At 35.3% G+C, this 11,774-nt stretch overlaps 1 protein-coding gene across 1 annotated transcript in view; it reads right to left on the reverse strand.

Annotated features, from left to right (window-relative positions):
- DNAH14 (dynein axonemal heavy chain 14) overlaps nucleotides 1-11,774 on the reverse strand; it is a 150,563-nt gene that overhangs the window by 98,388 nt on the left and 40,401 nt on the right. Inside the window, exons 12-17 of the mRNA XM_006916239.1 lie at nucleotides 9,975-10,239; nucleotides 9,456-9,501; nucleotides 9,267-9,364; nucleotides 7,762-7,928; nucleotides 6,689-7,033; nucleotides 2,192-2,533 (exon numbers count right to left, since the gene is read on the reverse strand). Of these exons, the coding sequence (XP_006916301.1) occupies nucleotides 2,192-2,533; nucleotides 6,689-7,033; nucleotides 7,762-7,928; nucleotides 9,267-9,364; nucleotides 9,456-9,501; nucleotides 9,975-10,239 (1,263 nt within the window). The remainder of the gene's footprint in view (nucleotides 1-2,191; nucleotides 2,534-6,688; nucleotides 7,034-7,761; nucleotides 7,929-9,266; nucleotides 9,365-9,455; nucleotides 9,502-9,974; nucleotides 10,240-11,774) is intronic.

Genomic DNA, 11,774 nt, shown 5'->3' on the forward strand with positions numbered 1-11,774 from the left:
TTTCTTTCTTTTTGTCCTGTCACATTCCAGCCCTCAAGCAATTCCAGGGTCATATTAGTAGCTGGTGGCAATCAAAGCCTCAGGAGCTGAAACTGAAGGAGAACTTTATTCTCTGTTCGGGTGAGCTGTGGTTCCACAGAGGGTTGATGCTGTTGATTTTTCTGTGTTCTGCTGCTTTGCTCCAGATGCAGTTTTGGAAGTGGATGGGAGAGCACAGTTAGAAGGCCCAGCTTTCTAACCAGAGGACTGAGAAGAATCCAAAGAATCTGGAAAATACTGGAAAGATTGTAGAGAGAAAGGTACTCCAGAAAGTGACTGCATAAAATTGGCTATAAACTCTGGGGCTCACCCCTAAGCTGCACACATACAGATCTGACTCATGTCAGCACATCAGACTCTGAGACTAAACAGACCACAACCCAGAACAAGACCGACTATAAAATGGTGTACATGTGGTATAAATCCGAACAGCCCTGCAAAGCTTTGCTAACTGAAAATGCAACTACAGCCCAAAGGAAGTGAGTTGGAACATGTCACCTAAACCTCAATCTACTGTCTTCTGAAACAAAAATATCAATGTTCTATGAGATTTAAATAAGACACAGAGTGTTATGGCATATTTATTCCAGAATATATGATATAAAATTATTCAGTATACAAAAAAATAAGGGAAACCTCAACACACATGGGAAAAGATAATCAACGGATACAAATACCTAAATGAATAGATATTAGAATTATCAGACAAAGAATTTAAAGCAGATGTTATAAAAATGCTGCACCCACCCCCAAAGATGAATACTCTTAAAAGCAGCAGGAAAATAGAGCATATTAGCAAAGAAAAATGAAAAGTCATTATGAAGAAATGAATGAAAACTTTAGAACTGAAGATCACAATTAAAAATATAAAAGCTTACTGGATTTGGCTCAACAGGAGGATGGAGATGATAGAGGAAAGAATCAGTGAACTTGAAGACAGATGCTTCCTCTGCATAGTTGAGTCCCTCCCAGGGAATCTCCCTAGCCTGAAAATAACTAAGTCACCCAAGATTACACGCCCTCTGCAGGTCCATCCTGGAGGTACAAAGGCCCAGCTTTCTTGCCTCATTCAGAATAACTCTGCAGGGGCATCCCAGGTGTAGAGATTCCCATAGGATCCTTTGACTCGTTTGTAGCAATGACAGTACAGTTCAACCTCTCCCTCTGTCCAACCTCGATTCCCTCAGTCTCTGACACTGCTGCTACAAGCACTCGCCAATAAACTTACTGTGACAGATCTCCACTTCCACCAGTGTCCAACCTAACACACTTCACAAACATAAATGGGAGAAATGAGAAACTTTTGTATGTATGTATGTATCCGTACATTTCTAGTAGTATTTTAAAGACTGCAATGGAAGATGTATGTCAGGTACTTTCCTACGACTATATTTTTAATCTTCATTATATTCATTTGCAACAGCACAGATCAACTGTACAGATGGAAAAATTGAAAAAAAAAATGATTAATTGAAACGATTAACATTATGCCTAGTACACATTAGGTACTCAAAATGTATTGAATAAATTAATGATAACGCGTAATGGTGGCGAGGATAGAGGGGTGGTGAGAAGCAAGGTCCCTGGTGCGTGGCTCTTCCTTGCTGTGCGACCTTAGGCAAGTTACGTGACCCCTTTAAATCTCAGGTGGTTGTTTTTCTTTTCATGTAGATAAAAGGGTAAAGCATTTGGCATAGTTACTGACACTTAGTAAAGGCTCAAGAAATGTTAGGTGTTTGCAGTTTGCTCCTCATGATAAGTAAGTGAAGTTGGAACTATCATTACCGTTTGGCCCAGTCTAAGGAAGGCCAAGAAAGGCTTCTGGTTCTCTTAGTCCTTTCCACGCCATGTGCCCCTTTGGTAGTCTGTTGAAGCCTACGAGAAAGGTCACCAGCTTTGATGTCGTTTGCTGTCTATAGTCACTCATAATTGAAGAAATTGCTAAATTTCAGTTAGAGGTTAGCGAAAATGGACATGTAATTTTACTTCCTATTCAAGTGCACAAATCAACAAAATTCTGTTTGTGAATTCCAGGTTAAGAATACATGGATTAAATTATTTACCTAAGATTCCGTACAAAGAAAATACCTATATGTTTAGGCTTATATGAGACTAATATCAAGCTGATTTTTAACGAAAAACAAAAACTTACCTTGGTTTTTAAATTACTAATGTCGACCCGTAGACTAGTGATATATGCTTCCAAATTGTCTCTGAATTTAATAATAGCAGCATCTTTATTTGTATCACTTAACTTCATAGCAGTTTTTAGTTGACCAAACTTGAGAAGAAGGATTTTATATATGGCAACTTGCTCTTCTGAAATATGGATCTGGTAATACCTTAAAACAGAATACAGTTGAGCAACGGTTGAATATTCTTTTTCTAATTCAGTTATTTTTGAGGAAACTGCACCCAAAAAAGTAAAATGTTCCAGAAATTCTTCTATTTCCGTGGGATCAGATTCCAGCTTTCGCAAAGATGAGTCTACAACCTGAAATCATTTACACATCAATTACGATCATATAATCATTTTTCACTATTTTAGAAGATGAATTATTCTTTTTGATTATCTCCAACTTAATTATAATTTCAGAAAAAGAAAACAAAATCATCTACATATTCTAAATATTTTTAAAATACTGAGGTATTAATATGACCAAATCCTTTCTATTATTGACAGAAGTAATTTGAATGTATCTTGTGCATAAAAATGCTACTAAGACATTAAAGAAGTACCATTATGAATAATTTTGTTTCTATGAAATAAATGTAATAATGATAACAAGAGTATGGATGAATGGTGAACAGTGTATAAGTGCTACTGTCTTTTGAGCATTTACGTGCTGGGTTCTTTATACATGATCTAGGTTCTTTATATACATGATCTAAGCTCTTTATTTACGTGATCTCAATTTGCTCCGATAGTATGTTTGCTAATAGTTATTTTCTGCATTTTGTACAGAAGGAAACTGACTCTCAAAGGGATTAATTAGCCTAAGATGAGAAATTTATTGAGTTACAGAGCTATGATTCAAACTCAAATCTGAATCCAAATCACATTTGTATCTATTATATGTATTCATTAGAGCATCCATACTTTTTATTATATGTGTATCATTCCATGAAATTTGCAAAAGAATTGTATTTCCATACTCATTATAATTTTATCATATTTTTTTCCTGTTTCAATGACTCTTAAGGAATACTCTATGCATAATTTTGAAATCAATGTCATTCAATTTTCAGTTTCACAGCCTTGAATTAATTGCCTGTATATGTCTCTAATTTTCAAACACTTTGTTCTATTTGATTATAAAAGTAACAAATGCTCGTGCAAAAATGCAATACAAAAAAAAGTTTATGAAATATAAAAATACCTATTATTCTATCACCTAGAAACAACCACTGTTAACCCATTAGAAATTTTACTATGGTGTGAATGCGTATGTGTGTGTGTGTTAATGTGTGTGTGTGTGTGTGCGCACGCGCACATGAGTGTGTGCATGTGGGCATGCATGAATGAACACACTCTTGCCTACACATTTTTAACACAGGGCTTACATGAACAGGCTTGTGTTTGAATCCCAGCTCCAGTATTTACTAACTGTGAGAACCTAAGCAGACAGGTTTATTTGAATAAACCTGGTGTCTTCCTCTGTCGTTCTGAAGATTAAATAATTTAGTCATAGGCTTATAACGGTGCCTGCCACATTTTATCAAAAATGAAACAGAAGACTGAGTAAACAAACACAATTATCTTGACTCCGACCGCAAATCCCAATTAAATTCCAGAAAAAATAACTGTTAAATACAGATCCATATTACAACGAAATTCCAATTTTGTGAAAAAGATGAAATACACACAACTTCCTTTATGTCACTGGTAGTTCATTGATACCAAAACCAGATAAGGATGGTAAAAGAAAAACACAGATCAATTTTACTTACAAGCATAAATGCAAAAATCTTAAAGATTATGTATATGTACGCACATGTGCAATCTGGCAAGCTAAATCTACCAATCTGGATGTGAGACTAACTTTAGAAAGTCAATTTATGTCATTATCCACATTAAAAGATTAAAACAACTGTATGGTTATCTCAAGAGATACATAATAAGCACTTGATAAAAATCACTTATTATAAAAGAATTCTATCACATTAGGAATTCTTTTCAAAATATGAGAACTTCCTTAACCATATTAAGAGAAGCTACCAAAAGTCTCAAAAAATAAAGACACACATCGGGGAATGCAGGAGCTAGAAAGGGGGTGACTAAACAGAACTTTCATAACAGATTCCTAAAAAATCAATAGCTCAGAAACAACTTTCTGGAACTAAAAACTATGATTCTTCTGTCTCGTTTCCTCCTTGTGCTTCTTTTGTAATAATTGTATTGCTATTTCTTCAAGTTCGGATTTTTTTCTACAGTGCCTAATCTACTAATCCCATGAAGTGAAATTCCCATTGAAGATATTGTATTTTTCACCAATTTAAGTTACATTTGGCTTTTTAAAATCTCTTCCACCTATTTGTCATGTTTGTGTTTTTATTTAAATACTTGTACGTAATTAGATAAGCTGTTTTAAATGTCTTTGTCCAATAGTCCTATTTTTTTTTTTTTTGTCATTTCTAGGCTTGTTTTCATTGACTTCTTTTTTCCTCCTAGTTGTGAGGCATATTTTTCGTTTGTTTGTTTCTAAGCATATTTAGTAATTGCTGATTGAAGGCCAGGCATTGTTAATGCTACGTTACATGTCTAATTTTTATTGCCTTTATTTAAAAAGTGCTGTCCTTCATTTGGTGAGGTAGTTATTTGCAATTTTTTTTTTTCCATAGGAAGGCGAAGTGACTTCTGTGGTTGGTTACTTTGGATGGATAAACTTGGTAGGCATAGCTGAGGCCTTCTCAGAAACCAGCTCGTCCACAAAGAGTGCGTGTTCCTTTCCGCTCACTGTCGTAGAATGACAGTGGCATGCTGTAGCCACGAGGTTGACAGTTTTTCAGGGCAACCAGTGTTGAGTGGGTTAAGTCGCTAATTCTGGGCGTCAGTTTGGGGAAGGTTAATTTCCCCAAATAGAAGCCATATACTCCAGGGTCCACATTATTAATTAAGGAAATATTTTTAACTTTTTTCGTCTTGTTGCCTTATTTTTCAGTTGGTTTAGTACTCAACCAGATGAGAACAGTAATATTATGTCTCCTAAAATTCAATATGTGGGAAGAAGTGTCTGAGTAGCCAAAGGGATGGGCTATAAGCTTGCGGACTTGAGACCCAACCCGTTCAGCTTTTTGCTTGTTCTCCTCTACTACAGAGGACAGGGAGCTTAACCTGGGCCATCTCAGCCAGGTCCTTTTGCGACCCAGTTCTGGCGATGAGAAGGAAAGTGAAATTCACCATGCTGCTTCTTCGGCTTCCCCCTTGTTTCTTTCTACGCCTAGGGTGTGAGCACTGTGCCTCTGTGGCTGCAGTCACCAGCAAGGGGGACGGGGCGGGAAGAACGATGCCGGCACCATAGCTACCGTACCAGCCCTGGCTCCCAACACTCAGACTTCTTTCTGCTCTAGACGAAGCAACTGTTCATTTAATAAACGTTATTTTCTGGGTTTTCAGATACTTGTTGGAGAGTGCAACCTGAATTAAGTGGAGTAATTTTTGTATATTATAGGATTATTGCGGGTCTAAAGATAATATATATTCCATTATATACAGCACATAGTACCTTTCATCTACTAGACACTTTTTGATCTTTTCTTAAGCTTTTTGCAGCATTAAAAATGGCTACACATTCCCTCCTTCTCAAAACACTCTTGCTTCCTTCCATCTCTCTGGCTGCCCCTCCTCAGTGTACTTCGTGGGCTCCTTTAGCAATCCCCTACATAGTGACATTATTCAGGCTCCTGTTGTTGTTTTCTACTGCCGCAACATGTGTAAACAGGGACATTCTCATTCGCTTTGATGATTTTAATGACCACTTGTATGCTGGTCATTTAAACGTTTCCAGTCTAGACTCTCTCCTGGTATCCAGACCTGTCTCCCTGAGTATTCTCCTCAATTATTACGCAATTGAACAAGCACTATGTGACCTTTCCCAGTGAACTGCAATCACCGACCACCTTGTTGTCTAGTCAAAAACCTAAAGGCATCTTTAATTTCCATTCTTTCTCTTATCCCTTACGTTGTCAATCGCTAAATCCTGTTGATTCCATCTCTTAAATAGATCTCAGGTCCACATACTTCTCAGACTCCACCTTGCTACTTCCCTGGTTCAAGCTATCGTCACCTCTCCCCCTAGACACAGAATCATCTATCCTCTGCTCTTGTCCCACTCTATTCCATTCTTCACACGGCAGCCATGGTGGTCCCTACAAAAATGCAAATTGCATCATGTCATATCCCTGCTTAAAATCTTGCAACGATTCCCGATAGGAAAAGCAGATAGACAGTGATATGGGGCATATTTATAGATATGGTGGTCAGAGAAGGTTTCTTTGAGGAAGTGACATTTGATCAGACCTAAATGCAATGCATATGGGAACTTTCTGAAGATAATACTTATTATGTATGTTTTCTAAGTAGACATTTAAAATTATAACCTACTACTCTTAAAGATTTTCAAGCAATAGGAATTTTCAAAATACTTACTTCCAGTAGATGTGTATTCTTTTTTTCAATTATAGATCGCAAGAGGTCGTGGCTTATTTGTATGATATTCTCAACATATGGTAAGCATTCTGACTGATAATCAAGACTTAAAACCTTGAAAATACCAATGCGTTTCTCAATGACCATATTAACGATATGTCTAAGATAGTTTATAAATTTAGCTAGTATCACTTTAAACTGTGTTGATGTTAATTCTTCCATCGATGATATTTTTACACTCATGATTTTGGCCTTTTCTACCATAGTACAATATTTTAAAAACTTGCGGCTGTAATCATTAACTAGGCCCATTTTATCACCAATAATAGTCAGGAGACTCACAATCTATAAATAAAAATGTTAAAAAGTTAGTTAGAATTTTATTTTAAGGGTAAAAATAGTGTGGTCTATATGCTAATAATTTTGTTAAAATATTTAAAATAATAGTTTTACGTGGTTAATTGCATTAAGAACCTCTACTAAATAAATACCTTGGAAACACAAGACTTGAAGAAATTTAGATCGCTTTTTTATATTTGGCTTTTATGAAAAGGTTTACAAGGCTATTTAACTATATAATTAGCATGTTATTTTTAGCCATGTACTAGAGATACCAATCAGTTATTCCTTGTTTGTCATCCTGTTTTAGTGTATATGTTCTATGCCCTAGAAAAGGTCAATTCCACACACTATCCAAAGTAGGCACAGCTATCCTGACTGAATCCTAACTGAAGCTAAGACAATGACATTCTCTTGTATATTTGAACAAAAATACCCAGTTAGATAGTAATGGGAAAAGCCAGGGCCATGGCAATTCAACATTTCGGCAAGGCAATATTATGAGGGAACCATAAAAAAGAAAGCTCATTTTCATAGTCAAAGTCAGAAAAAAAGCACAGAAATGAAATATCATGAAGAAGACAAATGGGGGGCGATGAGGTGAGAATGATTTTCCAATTGCTGTAACTTATGAGACCCTAATTTTTCATTAAACCCCTTTTCATCGGAGAATTTCAGTGCGTTTCTGCTTCTTAAACCGAATGTTCCCTAAGAAAAACTGTTTTTAAACTTACTTTATTTTGGTAGGCAGGATCCATTTCAAAAAGGATGTGACAATCTGGCCATGTGGTGTGCTTCTTATAGTCTTTTATATGTCTTTTCTTATCAGGCATATTCATAATTAAAACCAAATCAGTAAAGATGGACAGGCGGGGATCTTTGTAGAGAGGAATAATTTTGGCTAAAATACATAAGTAAAAAGTTAGTAATTTCAGAAGTCCCACTAAAAGCAACACCTTAAAATTATCCATGACATCTAGAACTACTAAAAACTGAGGCTGATTTATTGTGGGAGCTAGATAATATTCTATTTTGATAAATGGAATTTAAAGACAAGTGTAAAAGTTTGAATTTAATATTATGAAAACAAAAGATATCACTCATAGGTAACTGGGTGGTGGTGGGATGAGGCGTGATTAAAATAGAAGCAGAGAATAAGTCATTAAGTTAACAATACTTTGAAGTGTATATGCTATGTGAAGAGCATTATACCATTCTGAGGACACTAAAGACACAGCCTCTACTATCAATGAGTTCACAGTCTAGCTGCAAAATTGGATGTCCACAAGCAAAAACTAAAAAAAAAACAAAAAACCTTTGACCTATACTTTATGCATTATAAAACATAAACTCAAGATGAATCACATACCTAAATATAAAACACACAACTATAAATCTAGGAGAAATTACAGGAAAAATCTGTGTGACCTTGAGTTAGACAGAGTTAGATACAAAACCAAAAGCATCATCTATAAAAGAAAGAAAAAGAATAAGCTATACTTTCTCAAAATTAAGGAGTTTAGCTCTGTGAAAAAGAATGGAAAGATAAAGCACAGGCTGGCAGAAAATGTTTGCAAATCTTATTATCTGATAAGGAACTTGCATCCAGAGCACATATAAAGACCTCTCACAACTCAACAGTAAGTATAGCGAGGAAAGACTGGATTCTTGAGGCCTGCCAAAAGAAATCAAATAATGCACTGGATCCCAGCTTAGGCCAGAGAGAGGGTCCTCGGAATTCGGCAAACCATCATGATGGGACTAGAGGATGCCGCAGCAATTAGGGAGCTGCAGAGGATCCTGCTTAGATTGTGGAGAAAGGATAAGTTCATTGGTCAGGCTAGTAATTACCATGTAATTTCAGACTGTGTACACGCAGCTGGAAAAGAATTAATAAAAATCTACTTGAGGTGGAAATAATATCTTTGTTTTACTGTGACATCTAAGATATTGCTTATTTAAGTCTCATAAAATTCCCTTGAAATTATTGAAAGAAATCCAGGCCTTCACCATTTTCCTGATTCCCATCTTTTATGCACTCTATGATTATGTGTATAATTCACACATAGTTCCAAATAATTCCCAATTCACACTGACTGACCTCAAAGAGTATAAATTTATAATCTCCTAATATATCGTAATGTCTGCCACATCCCTGGGTAAAAGCATCAAATGCCTAAATTTAAGTAAACATTGCCAAAGAAGACAATGTATCTAATTAAACCTTTAAAATACTTACTTATACATTTTTCAATATCAGTCACCATTTTTTGAATTTTTATTGAAAACTCCAATCTGTTGGGAGCAATAAAGAGATTTGTAGGAAATTCTAAAAATCTAAGAGAGAAAACAATAAAAGCACATTTCAGGAGAATGAAGTAACTAACATATAAAATTATTTGAAATTTCAAAAACGTTTACTACTTACTCATCATACGTGTATTTATTCTTAAACTCAGTCACCACTTCTATGTCTATTAGAATCCATCGAAAGAAAGAGAGAATAAAAAAATTGATTGATATTTATATCCGCTAAATGGCAACTTGATATGTGTCAATGCTTTCCAAATAGCCTAAGAATAAACTTGAAAGGTCATTTCAAAGAGTTTTCAAACAGTACACCCCACTCCCAGATTTTGATTAATGAGGTCTCAGATGGAATCCAAGGGTCTGCATTTTTAACAAGCATCCCAAGAAGGGGGTCCTCAGGTCCCCTCAGTTAGAAATGGCACATGTACTGAGATAAAAATGAACAATGGCATTCTTATCCACAGGCACCGCAAAGGGCCTGTAAGTAGATGCTCACCTGGAGCATTCTTCCTTACACATTTATAAAAATCGTAACCCACTAACCGATAATACGTAAACGACTACATTTTCTCTCATTTGTTTATTGTCTGGCTGTTAGGACACTTCCCTTCAGTCTTTATAGTCTCATACGTCTTACCTGAAAAAATTTTTTCGAGGTTGTAACTAAACTTTTTTGGTTTCATGATCGGAAGTTCTTCACTTGACTGTTTGATGACAAAATTGACTTCATTCATTGACATTTCGTCATCTTCACACATCACAGATTTTTCGGAGCACTTGTCGAGCTCAGAAAAATTCTCTGTAGAATTTTCTGAAGAAAAAAAACTCAAGTGTAGATTTACTTCAAATATTGGTGCATATGTTTTTCTCAAATCTTTATTCACTTTAATACTATTCAGAATCTAATTCAACAGATATGTTAGAGTTCCAGTGACGATGTATTAACTAAAAGAACACTTCTTTTAATTTAAGATAATACAGACCTAAATTTTAAATGACAAATAACTACAGTATAACTGAATAACATTGTATTACCATATAACTGGTCTATGCATGTTAAAAATAAGTAAATTAATATAAAATAGATGATATATTAAAACACAGTAGTCCTCCCTGAAAAAAACTGTGTAAATTGAAGGTAGAGTAGCCACATGTTAATGATTTTAGAACTTATTAAAACTATAAATTCTATCCTAAGAAATTTTGAGTTAAAAAGTCAGGAGCAAGGCCCAGAAATCTGAATCATTTAAAAGCTGAACAGGTGACTCTACTGTGTACTCAGATTTAAGACTTACAAATCAGGAATATATTTCAAATTCATGACTACAGGTCTTAGCTCTTCACTTTAACTTGCAGTAGCATAGTCATCCCTATGGAAAAATATCTAGTATTTTAGGTATAAATATCTCATTTACACAATGTCATTGCTCTTAGGCTCTGTCTAGGCATGAGTTCTCAACTAACTGATCCCTCATATGCCATAAGTAATCTGTTGTGCTTGTGTTTCTCAGTGTGGTCATCTGAACCACCTGTTAGAACCCCAACCATTGGTTCTAGCATTAACAAAGAATTTTGTGCAGGAAGTTAACAGCATAAATAAAACGCCATTAGCACCCTATTAAGCTGCTGAGGTGAGAGCCCATGCTACAGGTTATTTTCAAGCCTTAAAAGTTCTACACGAATGGGCACAGAGTTTCTGTCTGGGATGATGTAAAGTTCTGGAAATGGACTGTGGCGATGGTTAGATGATATTGTACTAACATACTAATGGTATACTAAGACCACGCTGAAAAATGGTTAAAATGGTAAATTTTATGTTATGTTTATTTAAAAAAGTTCATACAGATAATTCCAAATGAATAATGTGTTGCAAAGCTTATTCTGGAAAATAACCTCTCACTGTGGAAATGAAAAAAGTTCATACAGATAATTCCCAATGAATAATGTGTTGCTTATTCTGGAAAATAACCTCTCACTGTGGAAATGGTTGAACCTCAAGCCCTATATACCTTCTAATGTTATAGTAAACGGATATTTTGCATAGAATCATTCTCGAAATATGTATAGTTACCATTTGATATAGTGTACTTATATCAGATACATAAGTATACTTGACATAGTACTTAGAGTACACTATTTGATATAGCATAGTTACTATTTGATGAGTGCTTGTCACATCCAACGCACTATAGTAAATGAATCACCTTCACCTCATCCTCACAATAACCCTGAGATAGAAATTATTCCTCCTATTTCACATAAGAAGAAAGTGAGACTCAGGAATCTTATATCAATTTGTCAGAGGCTGTACTGCTAGCGTGTGCTAAGGCTGGAGTTTAGTCATGGGTCTATGAGTTCAAAGCCCACAGTTAAAAACTAGAGTTTGAAAATCTTTTTATAAGAAAGACATTTTTTTTTTTCACTGTCATGCTTTTTG

Source organism: Pteropus alecto, unplaced genomic scaffold, assembly GCF_000325575.1.
Source record: "Pteropus alecto unplaced genomic scaffold, ASM32557v1 scaffold65, whole genome shotgun sequence".
NCBI lineage: Eukaryota > Metazoa > Chordata > Mammalia > Chiroptera > Pteropodidae > Pteropus > Pteropus alecto.